This window comes from Electrona antarctica (genome assembly GCF_951216825.1).
Source record: "Electrona antarctica genome assembly, contig: scaffold_112, whole genome shotgun sequence".
NCBI classification, from domain to species: domain Eukaryota; kingdom Metazoa; phylum Chordata; class Actinopteri; order Myctophiformes; family Myctophidae; genus Electrona; species Electrona antarctica.
The window spans coordinates 45,429-65,000 of NW_027637690.1; the positions used below are offsets into that span (position 1 = coordinate 45,429).

A 19,572-nucleotide genomic window follows, 5' to 3' on the forward strand; every position below is an offset into this window, starting at 1 on the left:
GGTTACAACACTTTTTTTTTTGTTTTTCTTCTTTGTAATTATTTGTTTGGTCCAAAATATTGTTTGTGTTGTCATGAGTTGTCACGACTCGAGTTGGCTTTGTCCGCGGCGTAACGTAACCGTCTTTAAATAACTGCGACGAGTGCATAGGGTGCTCATTTTGCCCTGTATATGTTGTAGACACACTAAGACTTTAAGCCATAGGGTAGTCATTTTGCCTTATGTTGTTTACACACTTTTAGGCATAGGGAGGGCACTCAGGGAAGTCATAGGGGCCCTTTCTGAAACCAGTCCCTTGACTTGAAGTGCTCTCAGGAGGTTCCCTCGTCAGGAAGTTCCCCTCCAGCTGAATCAAGTTTCCTTGATTAGGGTGCTGGGTATAAAAAACTGTTTGGAAATACACTCGCCCTCCTTGTGCAGAAACAGGAAACAGACACCATTCGTTGCCATGGTTACCATCACGCAATTGTGTTACCTGTTATTTTGTTTGTACAGTTATGTTTGTGACGTGGATTTAATTAATATGGAAAAAGGAAATACAGCGTGACTGTCAAAAATGACATGTCATATACATCCATGGTGTTTATAAATCATTGTGTTAAAAGGTGTTTTGTTTGTGTGGTTTCATTTATAGTTTTTTCACTGTGGGGTAAATAAAGAGCCCTTGTGAACATCAGTTGGAGCATTGTCTATTCTGCATCAGATGAAGATTGTTTAGGAGGAGTTTATTTATCATTTATTTGTGGTGGTTCTTACATTTGTAGGTCGCGGTTTCCATGCGGACACAGAGCAGGGCTGCACAAGGCAATTGAGTCTAGATCGGCACAGACTCGGGCTGCGTTCGAATTCATTCCCTATGCCCCATATAGTGCACTACTTTGGGGTTCCGCCATTTTGTTATAGTGTCCGAATATGTAGTGAGCATTTTTGCACCCTAATGTAGTGGACTGAAGTATCCCACAATGCACCGGGAATTGTAGGGACCATCCGATGGTCACTACAAAAACACAGCGAAGCAAATCTGCCCCATAATGCATTGCGCAAGCTCGCTCTTGAGCGCACGCGTTTGCGCGCACGTGTGCTGCTTCTGCATGCATGCGCTTATTGCGCTCCAACTCAGAAGAGGCAGAAGTTGAACCAGCGAAAGAAATCAACACAAATGTACTTTTTAAACTTTCCTTTCCCCTCTCTTTTCTTCCCTGGCGGATCTCGAAGCTACAGATCTCGAGACAAATGATCTGTGCATTTATTTGCAATTGTTTTGTTTTATTTATTTATAATAAAACAATTAATTTGCAATAGTATTACTAATCTGATTCATTGTATCACCCAGGCCCAGCGCATGACGTTAGGAGAGGAATGAGTTGCTTGCTGTAGAAGGCCTTATATTTTAATAGTTTTTGGATTAAGGTTGGTGAGGTTGTAAAGCTATGTGCTAAAGTCCAATATATATGTTGTACATGCATGTGAGACACATTCATTGTGTCTCCGAACATATGTTTTATTAATATTAATTAATTCCTGCCATTAACAAATATATGTTATCTAACATTATTTCATTGAATTGCGCTAAATACATTAAAACTTCATTATGTAGGCAGTAATTTATTGGACTGCTGTTTCTGTTAACGTCCGTATTGTGAGCAGAGCTTGTAGATCGGCTACTTTTGGTAATTCTTTACCAAAAGTACCCGATCTACAAGCTCACAACACGGACGTCGCGTTGCTTATAGATCGGCTATTTTTGTCGTATCCCCCCCCCCCCCAGGATTAGCGGGGGTTCATAATCATGCTGCTGATATTTTCATATTGTCAAGGTGGTGCACTGTTTTCATATTGCTGGATAATGGATATAATATTAATTTATTGATAATAATCATAGGCCTATGTTATTTTAAAAGAATAACCTTTTTATCATCATTTCAGCAGCAGCGTTTTGACTGTTTTTTTGTAGTCAGTTGATTCTTCATATCCAAATGAGTGAAACGGCCGGGATGATTTGTTTATTTTTCATAAAGTTCTTTATGAGGCGATCTGAAAAAACCCTATGGGGATTACAATGCAAATAAAAAGTACATGAACCCGCGGACCTATAGCGCCCTCTACCGATATTGACGTCAGAGTCGGTGCTCCCCATACAGGGAGTATTGTCCGAATTAATCACTATTTGAGTCCACTGAGTCTGGGTCCCCGTATGGGGAGTAGGGAGTAGGGAACAACCCTAGCAATTCGAACGCAGCCTCGCTCTTGAGGGCTTCATAAGCCACTTCCACTCAAGGCTGCTTGGTTTCGGACGACACTTAATATGGCGCAGCCTCGCGTGAACGCGCATATCGAGGGCAAGTGTGTAGCGCGAGTGGCGAGGAGCTGGTTTCAGAAAGGGGGATAGGGTGCCCTGCACATGTTGGCCCAATCCCAATCCGCTCCCTTGCTGACTCAATGAGCCCTCACTGACTTAGCTGCGTGTTCATGTGAAGTCTGCGAGGGCTTGAGGGATGTCCCATTTGAAATCGGTAAGTCAATGAGGGCTCAGCTCCGCCCCTTTATGTGCCCTTTGCTAAAGTCAGCATCGATGCTGACTTTAGCTGACTTTGGCAAATAAATTACCCACAGTTCATAGCGTTACCAGGGGAATGAGGGGGATCCTCCGAACGTCAATCATTTAAGTATGCAAATTAGTTATTTACCGCGGTTAGAATGTCAACAAACACAATAGTGCTTTCGCACTGTTCTCAAAGGGAGACGGAATGGAAGGATAGGCTATATATTTAATAACAATAATAATAATAAGGGAAACATGATGAGAAATGACTGACAAGAATATGGAAATGCAATTTATAATGAATATTATTATATATTAATATTACAACCCCTATCACACAGGAAAGTGTATTTATGAAACTAATAATAAAACGATCAGCTTAAATACTAAAATAGATGTGATAGACATGTATAAATAGGCGAAGCATAAAGTGATGCAAAGTGTCATGAATGGCGGACTCATCTTCAAAGTGCTGTCCCATTTCTTTCACAACAATGTGGAGCCCTTGCAGCCTCTCACCCTCAAGCACTTACAGCTGACGTCATTAAAGTCAATGAGGGTTCAGGGCTCAGGGCTTGAGGGAGGCAATTGGGATTGGGCCGTTGTATGTAGACACGCTTTAAGGAAGCCATAGGGTACTCCTTTTGCCTTATGCTCGCTATGTAGTCTGTGTAGACCCAAGGCCTTGTGCTGTAGTGTACACTGTAATAATAATAATAATAATTAGGGATGTGCCGACATTTTGGCCGATATCGATATCCGATATAATTAATTGCTGTTATGGCCAATAACCGATATTATATGATCTCATTCTGTATTGAATAATCCATGTAACAGGGTGTCTACACTGCAGGCTTAGGCAAGTCAGATTTAATTTAACCCATTTAGGCCTGACGTCGAAAATTAAAAAAAACAATAGGTAGGTCTCAGTACAGTACAGAGTACAGTACTACAGGTAGGTCTCAGTACAGTATAGAGTACAGTACAGAGTACAGTACTACAGGTAGGTCTCAGTACAGTACAGAGTACAGTACAGAGTACAGTACTAAAGGTAGGTCTCAGTACAGTACAGAGTACAGTACTACAGGTAGGTCTCAGTACAGTACAGAGTACAGTACTACAGGTAGGTCTCAGTACAGTACAGAGTACAGTACAGAGTACAGTACTACAGGTAGGTCTCAGTACAGTACAGAGTACAGTACTAAAGGTAGGTCTCAGTACAGTACAGAGTACAGTACTACAGGTAGGTCTCAGTACAGTACAGAGTACAGTACAGAGTACAGTACTAAAGGTAGGTCTCAGTACAGTACAGAGTACAGTACTACAGGTAGGTCTCAGTACAGTACAGAGTACAGTACTACAGGTAGGTCTCAGTACAGTACAGAGTACAGTACTACAGGTAGGTCTCAGTACAGTACAGAGTACAGTACAGAGTACAGTACTACAGGTAGGTCTCAGTACAGTACAGAGTACAGTACTACAGGTAGGTCTCAGTACAGTACAGAGTACAGTACTACAGGTAGGTCTCAGTACAGTACAGAGTACAGTACTACAGGTAGGTCTCAGTACAGTACAGAGTACAGTACAGAGTACAGTACTACAGGTAGGTCTCAGTACAGTACAGAGTACAGTACTACAGGTAGGTCTCAGTACAGTACAGAGTACAGTACTACAGGCAGGTCTCAGTACAGTACAGAGTACAGTACAGAGTACAGTACTACAGGTAGGTCTCAGTACAGTACAGAGTACAGTACTACAGGTAGGTCTCAGTACAGTACAGAGTACAGTACTACAGGTAGGTCTCAGTACAGTACAGAGTACAGTACTACAGTTAGGTCTCAGTACAGTACAGAGTACAGTACAGAGTACAGTACTACAGGTAGGTCTCAGTACAGTACAGAGTACAGTACAGAGTACAGTACTACAGGTAGGTCTCAGTACAGTACAGAGTACAGTACAGAGTACAGTACTACAGGTAGGTCTCAGTACAGTACAGAGTACAGTACTACAGGTAGGTCTCAGTGCAGTACAGAGTACAGTACTACAGGTAGGTCTCAGTACAGTACAGAGTACAGTACTACAGGTAGGTCTCAGTACAGTACAGAGTACAGTACTACAGGTAGGTCTCAGTACAGTACAGAGTACAGTACTACAGGTAGGTCTCAGTACAGTACAGAGTACAGTACTACAGGTAGGTCTCAGTACAGTACAGAGTACAGTACAGAGTACAGTACTACAGGTAGGTCTCAGTACAGTACAGAGTACAGTACTACAGGTAGGTCTCAGTACAGTACAGAGTACAGTACTACAGGTAGGTCTCAGTACAGTACAGAGTACAGTACTACAGGTAGGTCTCAGTACAGTACAGAGTACAGTACAGAGTACAGTACTACAGGTAGGTCTCAGTACAGTACAGAGTACAGTACTACAGGTAGGTCTCAGTACAGTACAGAGTACAGTACAGAGTACAGTACTACAGGTAGGTCTCAGTACAGTACAGAGTACAGTACAGAGTACAGTACTACAGGTAGGTCTCAGTACAGTACAGAGTACAGTACAGAGTACAGTACTACAGGTAGGTCTCAGTACAGTACAGAGTACAGTACAGAGTACAGTACTACAGGTAGGTCTCAGTACAGTACAGAGTACAGTACTACAGGTAGGTCTCAGTACAGTACAGAGTACAGTACTACAGGTAGGTCTCAGTACAGTACAGAGTACAGTACAGAGTACAGTACTACAGGTAGGTCTCAGTACAGTACAGAGTACAGTACAGAGTACAGTACAGAGTACAGTACTACAGGTAGGTCTCAGTACAGTACAGAGTACAGTACAGAGTACAGTACTACAGGTAGGTCTCAGTACAGTACAGAGTACAGTACTACAGGTAGGTCTCAGTACAGTACAGAGTACAGTACTACAGGTAGGTCTCAGTACAGTACAGAGTACAGTACTACAGGTAGGTCTCAGTACAGTACAGAGTACAGTACAGAGTACAGTACAGAGTACAGTACTACAGGTAGGTCTCAGTACAGTACAGAGTACAGTACAGAGTACAGTACTACAGGTAGGTCTCAGTACAGTACAGAGTACAGTACAGAGTACAGTACTACAGGTAGGTCTCAGTACAGTACAGAGTACAGTACAGAGTACAGTACTACAGGTAGGTCTCAGTACAGTACAGAGTACAGTACAGAGTACAGTACTACAGGTAGGTCTCAGTACAGTACAGAGTACAGTACAGAGTACAGTACTATAGGTAGGTCTCAGTACAGTACAGAGTACAGTACTACAGGTAGGTCTCAGTACAGTACAGAGTACAGTACTACAGGTAGGTCTCAGTACAGTACAGAGTACAGGTAGGTCTCAGTACAGTACAGAGTACAGTACTACAGGTAGGTCTCAGTACAGTACAGAGTACAGTACTACAGGTAGGTCTCAGTACAGTACAGAGTACAGTACTACAGGTAGGTCTCAGTACAGTACAGAGTACAGTACTATAGGTAGGTCTCAGTACAGTACAGAGTACAGTACAGAGTACAGTACTACAGGTAGGTCTCAGTACAGTACAGAGTACAGTACTACAGGTAGGTCTCAGTGCAGTACAGAGTACAGTACTACAGGTAGGTCTCAGTACAGTACAGAGTGCAGTACAGAGTACAGTACTACAGGTAGGTCTCAGTACAGTACAGAGTACAGTACTACAGGTAGGTCTCAGTGCAGTACAGAGTACAGTACTACAGGTAGGTCTCAGTACAGTACAGAGTACAGTACTACAGGTAGGTTTCAGTACAGTACAGAGTACAGTACTACAGGTAGGTCTCAGTACAGTACAGAGTACAGTACTACAGGTAGGTCTCAGTACAGTACAGAGTACAGTACAGAGTACAGTACAGAGTACAGTACTACAGGTAGGTCTCAGTACAGTACAGAGTACAGTACAGAGTACAGTACAGCGTACAGTACTACAGGTAGGTCTCAGTACAGTACAGAGTACAGTACAGAGTACAGTACAGAGTACAGTACTACAGGTAGGTCTCAGTACAGTACAGAGTACAGTACAGAGTACAGTACTACAGGTAGGTCTCAGTACAGTACAGAGTACAGTACAGAGTACAGTACTACAGGTAGGTCTCAGTACAGTACAGAGTACAGTACAGAGTACAGTACTACAGGTAGGTCTCAGTACAGTACAGAGTACAGTACTACAGGTAGGTCTCAGTACAGTACAGAGTACAGTACAGAGTACAGTACTACAGATAGGTCTCAGTACAGTACAGAGTACAGTACAGAGTACAGTACTACAGGTAGGTCTCAGTACAGTACAGAGTACAGTACTACAGGTAGGTCTCAGTACAGTACAGAGTACAGTACTACAGGTAGGTATCAGTACAGTACAGAGTACAGTACAGAGTACAGTACTACAGGTAGGTCTCAGTACAGTACAGAGTACAGTACAGAGTACAGTACTACAGGTAGGTCTCAGTACAGTACAGAGTACAGTACTACAGGTAGATCTCAGTACAGTACAGAGTACAGTACTACAGGTAGGTCTCAGTACAGTACAGAGTACAGTACAGAGTACAGTACTACAGGTAGGTCTCAGTACAGTACAGAGTACAGTACTACAGGTAGGTCTCAGTACAGTACAGAGTACAGTACAGAGTACAGTACAGAGTACAGTACTACAGGTAGGTCTCAGTACAGTACAGAGTACAGTACAGAGTACAGTACTACAGGTAGGTCTCAGTACAGTACAGAGTACAGTACAGAGTACAGTACTACAGGTAGGTCTCAGTACAGTACAGAGTACAGTACAGAGTACAGTACTACAGGTAGGTCTCAGTACAGTACAGAGTACAGTACTACAGGTAGGTCTCAGTACAGTACAGAGTACAGTACTACAGGTAGGTCTCAGTACAGTACAGAGTACAGTACAGAGTACAGTACTACAGGTAGGTCTCAGTACAGTACAGAGTACAGTACAGAGTACAGTACTACAGGTAGGTCTCAGTACAGTACAGAGTACAGTACAGAGTACAGTACTACAGGTAGGTCTCAGTACAGAGTACAGTACTACAGGTAGGTCTCAGTACAGTACAGAGTACAGTACTACAGGTAGGTCTCAGTACAGAGTACAGTACTACAGGTAGGTCTCAGTACAGTACAGAGTACAGTACAGAGTACAGTACAGAGTACAGTACTACAGGTAGGTCTCAGTACAGTACAGAGTACAGTACAGAGTACAGTACTACAGGTAGGTCTCAGTACAGTACAGAGTACAGTACAGAGTACAGTACAGAGTACAGTACTACAGGTAGGTCTCAGTACAGTACAGAGTACAGTACTACAGGTAGGTCTCAGTACAGTACAGAGTACAGTACTACAGGTAGGTCTCAGTACAGTACAGAGTACAGTACAGAGTACAGTACTATAGGTAGGTCTCAGTACAGTACAGAGTACAGTACTACAGGTAGGTCTCAGTACAGTACAGAGTACAGTACTACAGGTAGGTCTCAGTACAGTACAGAGTACAGGTAGGTCTCAGTACAGTACAGAGTACAGTACTACAGGTAGGTCTCAGTACAGTACAGAGTACAGTACTACAGGTAGGTCTCAGTACAGTACAGAGTACAGTACAGAGTACAGTACTACAGGTAGGTCTCAGTACAGTACAGAGTACAGTACTACAGGTAGGTCTCAGTACAGTACAGAGTACAGTACAGAGTACAGTACTACAGGTAGGTCTCAGTACAGTACAGAGTACAGTACTACAGGTAGGTCTCAGTGCAGTACAGAGTACAGTACTACAGGTAGGTCTCAGTACAGTACAGAGTACAGTACAGAGTACAGTACTACAGGTAGGTCTCAGTACAGTACAGAGTACAGTACTACAGGTAGGTCTCAGTGCAGTACAGAGTACAGTACTACAGGTAGGTCTCAGTACAGTACAGAGTACAGTACTACAGGTAGGTTTCAGTACAGTACAGAGTACAGTACTACAGGTAGGTCTCAGTACAGTACAGAGTACAGTACTACAGGTAGGTCTCAGTACAGTACAGAGTACAGTACAGAGTACAGTACAGAGTACAGTACTACAGGTAGGTCTCAGTACAGTACAGAGTACAGTACAGAGTACAGTACAGCGTACAGTACTACAGGTAGGTCTCAGTACAGTACAGAGTACAGTACAGAGTACAGTACTACAGGTAGGTCTCAGTACAGTACAGAGTACAGTACAGAGTACAGTACAGAGTACAGTACTACAGGTAGGTCTCAGTACAGTACAGAGTACAGTACAGAGTACAGTACTACAGGTAGGTCTCAGTACAGTACAGAGTACAGTACAGAGTACAGTACTACAGGTAGGTCTCAGTACAGTACAGAGTACAGTACTACAGGTAGGTCTCAGTACAGTACAGAGTACAGTACAGAGTACAGTACTACAGATAGGTCTCAGTACAGTACAGAGTACAGTACAGAGTACAGTACTACAGGTAGGTCTCAGTACAGTACAGAGTACAGTACTACAGGTAGGTCTCAGTACAGTACAGAGTACAGTACTACAGGTAGGTATCAGTACAGTACAGAGTACAGTACAGAGTACAGTACTACAGGTAGGTCTCAGTACAGTACAGAGTACAGTACAGAGTACAGTACTACAGGTAGGTCTCAGTACAGTACAGAATACAGTACTACAGGTAGGTCTCAGTACAGTACAGAGTACAGTACTACAGGTAGGTCTCAGTACAGTACAGAGTACAGTACTACAGGTAAAACTGATGAAACGGATGAAGGGCTCTCATTTTCATGAACATTATTTTATATGTGTAGACGAGTCATGATTCGTTTGTTTATGTGTGAGTATAATAGAGGAAGGAAATCCGTTTCACTTCTCTCTCTCTCTCTCTCTCTCTGTCTCTCTCTCTGTCTCTGCCCAGCGCCTCAGAGCTCACTACTTCATCTAACCAGGAAGAGAGAAACCATTTTATAATCACCAGGAATCAGCTTGTATCTGACGGTGTGTGTTTGACTTCAAGGCGTTAAATAAACTCATAGTTCAGTGTCTACAGTCAGTCCAGGACCGTTGCTCTGCACTTTGGAACATCTGCACCCCAGACAGACAGACAGACAGACAGACAGACCGGATTAATGACAGGTAAAGATTCAATGGTGTTACATTGTACAATAGAACTGTATTGAATGACTGGACATTATGCTGAATTAGTATAGGATATATTGTAATAATGATTGTATTCATTAACCACATGGACCCTGTGGCAGCTGTTCTGGGGCTGAACATTGTGCTAAAATATCAAATCTAGTAAACTGAGTTCCCACTAGCAGATGCACTTTACTGGAAGCACATGTAGCCCCATTTGACGTTCCAAACGGGGCTAGGAAGCACTGAGTGATTTGGTGACATTGTGTGCAACACTAAAGACAATAACTGTGTGTTGCCTTACTTTTATTATTTTAAGCATTTGATGAAGTTTTTCATCTATGTCAAAGTAAGTGTATTTACATACAACATTGGAAGGAGGGGTGTGTGTGTGTGTGGGGGGGGGGGGGGGGGGGGGGGGGTTGAGTGCCGTGAGTCTGACGCTGTCATAAACCACTTGAAGAATTGGCTTGATTGGCTTGATTGGCTGGTTTACAGGCCAATGACAGCTTGTCTTACTTTGTTATATATATGTATATGCATGCATGTATTGGTGGTTATTGTAGAATTAGTTATATTCATATTTATTGGTGGTTATTGTAGAATTAGTTATATTCATATGTATTGGTGGTTATTGTAGAATTAGTTATATTCATATGTATTGGTGGTTATTGTAGAATTAGTTATATTCATATGTATTGGTGGTTATTGTAGAATTAGTTATATTCATATGTATTGGTGGTTATTGTAGAATTAGTTATATTCATATTTATTGGTGGTTACTGTACAATGAGCCTCCAGTGGAACAATAGAGACTAGAGTTCATAAGATGAAGCAGTGAATTAATATTCATAACTGGATGTCTAACAACCTGTCAATATACATCTATCTATACATTTGACTTTACTTTATTTGTTTATTTAGACAGGACAATGCATATTAATGGACGTCACATGGACGTAAATACACCGGATATAGCACAGTTGCTAATTTTCATCCGCAGTCCTCACAAAGAAACACAAAACGGAAAACAGACAAACAGGCAAACAGTGGAATACATTTACATAACATTACATAGGGAACACAGCATAAAAAAGAAATACACCTAAAATAAGATCATAAATTGTTGCAGCTTTGGTTTTCAAGCAACCATTTTTCCAGATTGAATTTAAAAGAGGGAAATGTAGCACAATCCCTTATACGCAGAGGAAGGCCATTCCATGCTACACAACCCTGTACTGAGAGGAAGACCATTCCATGCTACACAACCCTGTACTGAGAGGACATTTTGGCCGAATGTTGTTTGCCGGTACGGCACTTCGCAGTCTCCTCGAGTGGTTGCTCTGGTACTGATTCCCCTATCGGGCTTTCGTTTAATGAATTCACTTAGGGGGGGGCGGGCACAGACCATGTAGGGTCTTCCAACCTGCTTGAAAATGTTAAAGTTATCAAAGCTAAAATGATGATATGAGTGGGGCTTCCTGTCAAACACCTTGAGCGCACTCTTGTAGAGCTGTTCTATGGGTTTGAGAGTAGTCACACCTTTGCAAGACCAGTTTGTGAAACAGTATTCAATGTGTGATAGATGCACCAAGTCTCTGTACGTCTGTAATCCACATAACTCTATACCGTTCGCTCCACCGACTTCAAATTCCACACACTCGTTCCACACCCCCACAGGGAGTGCAGAGCCCGGTGTCGGTCGGACCCACGGTGGTCCACAACCGCCCCCAAAAAGGCCTCTGCCCAGGCTCTGTACAAGGCCCCTGCCCAGGCTCCATATATGGAGCTGGCCTGTTCTGACATCACAACACTCCATTTAACTCGAAAGACTGACTCAGATGTAACTTCTCCTGGTTATTGACCCTCTGGGCTAAAGACTGGCTCAGATGGTTATTGACCCTCTGGGCTAAAGACTGGCTCAGATGGTTATTGACCCTCTGGGCTAAAGACTGGCTCAGATGGTTATTGACCCTCTGGGCTAAATACTGACTCAGATGGTTATTGACCCTCTGGGCTAAATACTGACTCAGATGGTTATTGACCCTCTGGGCTAAAGACTGACTCAGATGGTTATTGACCCTCTGGGCTAAAGACTGACTCAGATGGTTATTGACCCTCTGGGCTAAAGACTGGCTCAGATGGTTATTGACCCTCTGGGCTAAATACTGACTCAGATGGTTATTGACCCTCTGGGCTAAATACTGACTCAGATGGTTATTGACCCTCTGGGCTAAAGACTGACTCAGATGGTTATTGACCCTCTGGGCTAAAGACTGGCTCAGATGGTTATTGACCCTCTGCCTGGGCTAAAGACTGACTCAGATGGTTATTGACCCTCTGGGCTAAAGACTGACTCAGATGGTTATTGACCCTCTGGGCTAAAGACTGACTCAGATGGTTATTGACCCTCTGGGCTAAAGACTGACTCAGATGGTTATTGACCCTCTGCCTGGGCTAAAGACTGACTCAGATGGTTATTGACCCTCTGGGCTAAAGACTGACTCAGATGGTTATTGACCCTCTGCCTGGGCTAAAGACTGACTCAGATGGTTATTGACCCTCTGGGCTAAAGACTGACTCAGATGGTTATTGACCCTCTGGGCTAAAGACTGGCTCAGATGGTTATTGACCCTCTGGGCTAAAGACTGGCTCAGATGGTTATTGACCCTCTGCCTGGGCTAAAGACTGACTCAGATGGTTATTGACCCTCTGGGCTAAAGACTGACTCAGATGTAACTTCTCCTGGTTATTTACCAACGCTGACACGTTTCGGCAGAGCAGACCTTTTAGTCTGTAAATTCAAATGAATGAATGAAGGAACCATTGTAAAGCGCTCTGAATGCTTAGAACAGCGCTCTAACAATGCAACCCATTAATTGGTTTACATTAATGTCATGTTCATGTACGTTAGGTGTGTCCAGTTGGCTACAATGTGGAAACCTTCTTTAACCAAATTCAAATGGAGGAAACAACAGAGAGGGATTCAGAGCAGCAGCTCTTCAGCAGGTGAAACATTATATCATAGGAATTACAACTGTGTGTGTGTGTGTGTGTGTGTGTGTGTGTGTGTGTGTGTGTGTGTGTGTGTGTGTGTGTGTGTGTGTGTGTGTGTGTGCGCGTGTGCGTGCGTGCGTGCGTGCGTGCGTGTGCGTGTGAGTGTGCGCGTGTGCGTGCGTGCGTGCGTGCGTGCGTGTGCGTGTGAGAGAGAGCGAGCATAATAATTGCAAATAAATACATATATATAAATAAATACTAATAGTATCATTTGTCTGTTTTCCAGTTTCTACACCAGCTGTAGACAGGATGTCCAGTGGAAGCTCAGCTGTAGACAGGATGTCCAGTGGAAGCTCAGCTGTAGACAGGATGTCCAGTGGAAGCTCAGCTGTAGACAGGATGTCCAGTGGAAGCTCAGCTTCCATCAGAGGTGAGTTAACCATTTAGGCCTGACGTCGAAATAAAAAAAACGTTTGCTCTGAAAGAATACATATTCAAAGATTTGTGCTGCATTTTTACGATTTTCCAAAAAATAGCAGACCTACAAGCTCGTAGCGCGCCACTCGGTGGCGCGCTATGAGCTTGTAGATCTGCTATTTTTCAATAGCTAAAGTATAACATAATGCTTAGTTAAAACACCAAAAGGGGTTCCCGTCCAGAATGGGTTAAAACACAAATACTGGTTTAGTCTCCTCTGTGATCTGTATCAATATTATATTTAATAAACCAATAAACTGATACTGGTTTAACCTCATCTGTGATCTGTATCAATATTATATTTATTTTTCCAACCAGGGAAGAACAGCGTCCCGTCAGAACTGAACATTGTTCTGATCGGGGGAAGAATGCCTGGTGAACTCAGTGGAAAGAGTTCAGTAGGAAACATCATCCTGGGCAGAGAGGCTTTTAGAACAAACACATTCACATCTCAGAGTGTCATGAGACAAGAGTTAGTGTCAGGGAGACAGGTCAGTGTAGTCGACACTCCAGGATGGTTGTCTAATCAACCCCTAGATCTGACCCCAAAACTGACCCAGTTAGAAATCCAACGGAGTGTGAGTCTGTGTCCTCCAGGACCACATGCCTTTGTCCTAGTGGTCAGATTGGACCTCCAATATTCAGGAACAGGGATGTCAGCAGAGGAACATGTGAGATTCCTCCTCAGTGACACAGTGTGGAAACACGCTATTGTGGTGTTCACTGTAGCTGATAAAAACAACATGAGACCTGGTCTCATTAGATCTAACCCTCAGTTAAGATATCTCACAGAGAAATGTGAAGGTCGCTTCCATGTCCTTGACATCAGTGACAGAGGAGATGGTGGTCAGGTCACAGAGCTGCTGCAGAAGGTAGATCAGATTGTCCAGAGTAATGGTGGTCACTATGAGACAGAAGAACACGTCTCAGAGGAACTGAAGGAGAAGGAGAGAACTATCAGAAGAAGAGCAGAACAAAGGAGGACACACGCCCAGAAACAACCAACTGGACCTCCAAAGCACATTGGTATGTTCTGTTTACTTTGTTTCTGATGTAAGGAGACTATAATGTTTTATTGGTATGTTCTGTTTACTTTGTTTCTGATGTAAGGAGACTATAATGTTTTATTGGTATGTTCTGTTTACTTTGTTTCTGATGTAAGGAGACTATAATGTTTTATTGGTATGTTCTGTTTACTTTGTTTCTGATGTAAGGAGACTATAATGTTTTATTGGTATGTTCTGTTTACTTTGTTTCTGATGTAAGGAGACTATAATGTTTTATTGTATCTGCTGGTTAAATGTTATTGTTTAAGCCAGTGGTTCCCAAACAAACCCTTTTAGCTCAAAACCCTCAACAAGAGAAATTACACATTTGCCTTCCATGCCATGTGACCTGCCATGTGACCTCCATGCCATGTGACCTGCCATGTGACCTCCATGCCATGTGACCTGCCATGTGACCTCCATGCCATGTGACCTGCCATGTGACCTCCATGCCATGTGACCTGCCATGTGACCTGCATGCCATGTGACCTGCCATGTGACCTCCATGTGACCCAAACTAGTGAAAATAGCAGATCTACAAGCTCACAGTGCGTTGCTTCATGCCGTGTTGTGAGCTTGTAGATCGGCTATTTTCACTACTTATTAATTATATGTTTTTTATTTGTGGAATTTCTTAAAAACATTGAGACCCAAAGAAATGTGTCTGTGACCCACAAATGGGTCCCGACCCACTGTTTGGAAACAGTGGTTTAACCCATTAAAACCCGGAGAGCATTTTATATTTTCTGCCGCGCTGTGAGCTTGTAGATCTGTGAGCTTGTAGATCTGTGAGCTTGTAGATCTGTGAGCTTGTAGATCTGTGAGCTTGTAGATCTGTGAGCTTGTAGATCTGTGAGCTTGTAGATCTGTGAGCTTGTAGATCTGTGAGCTTGTAGATCTGTGAGCTTGTAGATCTGTGAGCTTGTAGATCTGTGAGCTTGTAGATCTGCTATTCTCGAATGATCTTATAAATGGATTGTTTTTTAACACAAATCCTCCCTGTCACAAAACGTCCGCGGCTCTATGTATATATATATTATTTTGGGGGGTCCCCAGTTCAATATGATTATTTTGGGGGGTCCCCAGTTCAAATATGATTATTTTGGGGGGTCCCCAGTTGAAATATGATTATTTTGGGGGGTCCCCAGTTGAAATATGATTATTTTGGGGGGTCCCCAGTTGAAATATGATTATTTTGGGGGGTCCCCAGTTCAAATATGATTATTTTGGGTGGGTCCCCAGTTCAATATGATTATTTTGGGGGGTCCCCAGTTCAAATATGATTATTTCGGGGGGTCCCCAGTTCAATATGATTATTTTGGGGGGTCCCCAGTTCAAATATGATTATTTCGGGGGGTCCCCAGTTCAATATGATTATTTTGGGGGGTCCCCAGTTCAAATATGATTATTTTGGGGGGTCCCCAGTTCAAATATGATTATTTTGGGGGGTCCCCAGTTCAAATATGATTATTTTGGGGGGTCCCCAGTTCAATATGATTATTTTGGGGGGTCCCCAGTTCAAATATGATTATTTTGGGGGGTCCCCAGTGCAATGTGATTATTTTGGGGGGTCCCCAGTTCAAATATGATTATTTTGGGGGGTCCCCAGTTCAATATGATTATTTTGGGGGGTCCCCAGTTCAAATATGATTATTTTGGGGGGTCCCCAGTTCAAATATGATTATTTTGGGGGGTCCCCAGTTGAAATATGATTATTTTGGGGGGTCCCCAGTTCAAATATGATTATTTTGGGGGGTCTGAATCACTGGTTTAGTTGAGGAACAAATTATTATAAAAACATATAAAGGTGAATAGCCGATCTACAAGCTCACAACACGGTGCAACGCAACACCTTGTGAGCTTGTAGATCAGCTATTTCCACAGAATAGGGTTAATGTGGTTAAGCACTTAGTTATACTTCATCATTATGACAAATAGCCGATCTACAAGTTCACAACACGTTGCAATGGGACGCATTGTGAGCTTGTAGATCAGCTATTTTCATTATTTTTGGGAACATTATTTTAACAGGGACACCTGGGTTGTTTAACAATAACATTTCACCAGCAAATACAATTGTAGATCTGCTATTTTCACTACTCTAGTGTGACACTCCTGTATGGTGCAGCAGGTTGTTAATTTACAGCAACAATGTAGTTTGTTATGTCACAAATAGTGAAAACTGCAGTTCTACAAGCTCACAATGTGTCACATTGGGACGCAATATGAGCTTGTAGATCGGTTATTTTAGCTTTTTAAAACAAAAACAAAATCGTTGAAGATGTTGTTAAACAAAGTGAAAGTAAACAATGTTTTCTCTGACAGGACGGACCGACCTCAGGATTGTGGTGTTGGGAAGGGAGGACTCTGGGAAGAGTTCAGCAGGAAACACCATTCTGACAGGAGGTGGTTTTAAAGCAGGTCGGAGGTCAGCGCAGTGTGAGGTGAGACAGGGCAGCGTAGCAGGGAGACGTGTGACAGTGGTGGACTCACCAGGCTGGTACTACAACCGTCCACTACAGGACACCTCAGAGATGGACAGACTGGAGATCCAGGACAGTGTGTCTCTCTGTCCTCCTGGACCACATGCTGTCCTTCTGGCCGTTCCTCTTCGTGAAGCATTCACCAAAGCACAGAGAGTAGCATTAGAGGAACACATGAGCCTTCTGCCACAGAGCCTCTGTAGTCACTCTATAGTTCTGTTCACCCATGGAGACCTTCTGGGAGAACGAAGCATTGAGCAGCACATTGAGGCTGAAGGAGAAGACCTCCGCTGGCTTGTTGAACGATGTGGGAACAGGTACCATGTCTTCAACAACCAGAAGAGAGATGTCAGTCAGGTCACACAGCTTCTAGAGAAGATAGATGAGATGTTGTCAGGAAACACAGGTGGACACTGTGAAGTTGATGGAGACGTTTGTGAGAAGAGGTCAGCGAGGAAGAGGAACATGGAGGAACGTGTCCAGACACTGACCAGGAAACTGACCGCTCTGAACACTCTGCCTGAAGGTAGTCTGTCTGTCTGTCTGTCTGTCTGTCTGTCTGTCTGTCTGTCTGTCTGTCCTCTTACAAGGTTTCCTCTCAACTGCAACAATATGCACCAGTACAGTACAGTACAGTACAGTACAGTACAGTACAGTACAGTACAGTACAGTACAGTACAGTACAGTACAGTACAGTACAGTACAGTACAGTACAAAATGGGCAGTAAATATAAAGTAAAGTGTGCTCATAATTATATACGTAAACAGTTTGTCAATTATATTGATTTCCAGTTGTATTCCATGTATTCTCAATGTTAATTCATTCGTATGAATAATTCATATTAATAATCAATAATTCAATCTCTGAATCCAATCCTAAATGTACATCAGATCAGTGTTAAAAAAGGTGTCACATTGCGACGCTTTGAGAGCTTGTAGATCGGCTATTCTTAAACAAAGTAACTAGTAATTGCATTGACTGCCCCCTGGTGGATGGAAGTGATGGCTTCACTTCACTGCGACGATCTGCTTAGTGTGATGCGTTGGTTAAATATTCAAGAATAATAAGTAGCAGATCCCCGTATACACGCTCACAGTGCATCACTTCACTGTGTGTGTGTGTGTGTGTGTGTGTGTGTGTGTGTGTGTGTGTGTGTGTGTGTGTGTGTGTGTGTGTGTGTGTGTGTGTGTCAGGAGAACGTCAGCGTCTATCAGATGTCAGGTTGGTGTTGGCTGGAGGGAAGCAGCATGACAGGAACAGAGCTGGAAACAAGATTCTGCAGCAGTCTGTGTTTACAGAAACTCCATACAAGGTGAGTAATAATTATAATCTGAATGAGATGTTATAATGAATGATCTCACAGTAAACACTAAAGACATTTAATATAAATGTTTTATGATGATAATGTGAAAGTATCTGCTGCCATGAATGTTGAACCACTTCCACCCTGGTGTCCTAATCATTTTACATAACCTCCCCCTTGTATTCTTGAATTGTTAAAATAGCAGATCTACAAGCTCACAACCTGTCACATAGCAACATGTTTTGAACTTGCAGATCTAAAAGCTCACGTGTGTCGCATGTCAACATGCAGCTATATGCTTCCATACACATGTTTTGAGCTTGTAGATCTGCTAAAGCTGTAGCCAAAGTATAAAATAGGGCTTAAGGCCATAAGAAAAGTATTGGAATAATAATATTAATATAGTCACAATATCAAACATAAAAGTACTCATTATGCAGAAATGTCCATTTCACAATCATATTACTTGATTGTAATTAGTATTATTATAATGTATTCATCACTTTAATGTTATAATATTAATAACACATTAATGTGTTCATCATTTTTAGGTTACAGATCATGGTATGCAGGGGTGGATAGATTAACCTATAAAAGTACATCATAATTGATCAGTTATTATTATTATTATTATTATTATTATTATTATTATTATTATTATTATTATTATTATTATTATTATTATTATTATGACATACAGTAAACCTCATATTCCAGGAGTTTAAAACCCAGCCTAAACTGACAGAATGTGTCAGACAACAGAGACGAGTTGCTCACAGAACAGTGAGTGTGGTGATCTGTCCAGACTGGTCGACTACACCTCCATCCCAGAAGACCAAAGACGTCCTTCTACACGGTGTGACTCTGTGTTCTCCTGGACCCCACGCTGTCCTGGTGATGGTCAATGTCATGTCCAGTTTCTGTGAAGCTGACAGGAGATCAGTGGAGGAACACATGGAGCTGCTGGGGCACACAGTCTGGAGACACGCTCTGGTTCTGTTCATGTGGGGAGTCTGGCTGGGAGGGAGACGTGTTGAGGAGTACATCGAGTCTGAAGGAGAACCTCTGAGGTGGATCCTGGAGAAATGTGGCTACAGGTACCATGTTCTAGATGGTAACAACTGGGACATTTCAGAGGTAACACAGCTGATGGAGAAAACAGAACACATGGTGACGAGGAATCAAAGACTCACTGGACCTCAAGGTGAGATTAAGTATAATAAGAATAACGGCATCCAGAGAACTCACCAGTTCAACCGACTCGCCGCGGTTTAGTGCATTTTAGTTTGACTTCACCTTCATTTAAATTGCATTGAATAGAGAGAGAGAGAGAGAGAGAGAGAGAGAGAGAGAGAGAGAGAGAGAGAGAGAGAGAGAGAGAGAGAGAGAGAGAGAGAGAGAGAAGAGAGAGAGAGACGAGAGAGAGAGAGAGAGAGAGAGAGAGAGAGAGAGGGAGAGGGGAGAGGGAGAGGGAGAGGGAGGGAGAGAGAGAGAGAGAGATACAGAGAGAGAGAGAGAGAGAGAGAGAGAGAGAGAGAGAGAGAGAGAGAGAGAGAGAGAG

The 19,572-nt window shown here is 42.8% G+C and overlaps 1 protein-coding gene across 1 annotated transcript in view; it reads left to right on the plus strand.

The window, feature by feature from the left end:
- Positions 1-13,040: 13,040 nt before the first annotated feature.
- The window catches only part of LOC306918228 (GTPase IMAP family member 8-like), a gene marked incomplete at both ends in the record, with an annotated part of 34,399 nt that continues 27,867 nt past the window's right edge, over positions 13,041-19,572 (plus strand). The window contains 6 exons of the mRNA XM_079531100.1: positions 13,041-13,131; positions 13,497-13,553; positions 13,776-14,204; positions 16,550-17,233; positions 17,902-18,020; positions 18,729-19,215. Coding sequence (XP_079387226.1) covers positions 13,041-13,131; positions 13,497-13,553; positions 13,776-14,204; positions 16,550-17,233; positions 17,902-18,020; positions 18,729-19,215 — 1,867 coding nt within the window. The remainder of the gene's footprint in view (positions 13,132-13,496; positions 13,554-13,775; positions 14,205-16,549; positions 17,234-17,901; positions 18,021-18,728; positions 19,216-19,572) is intronic.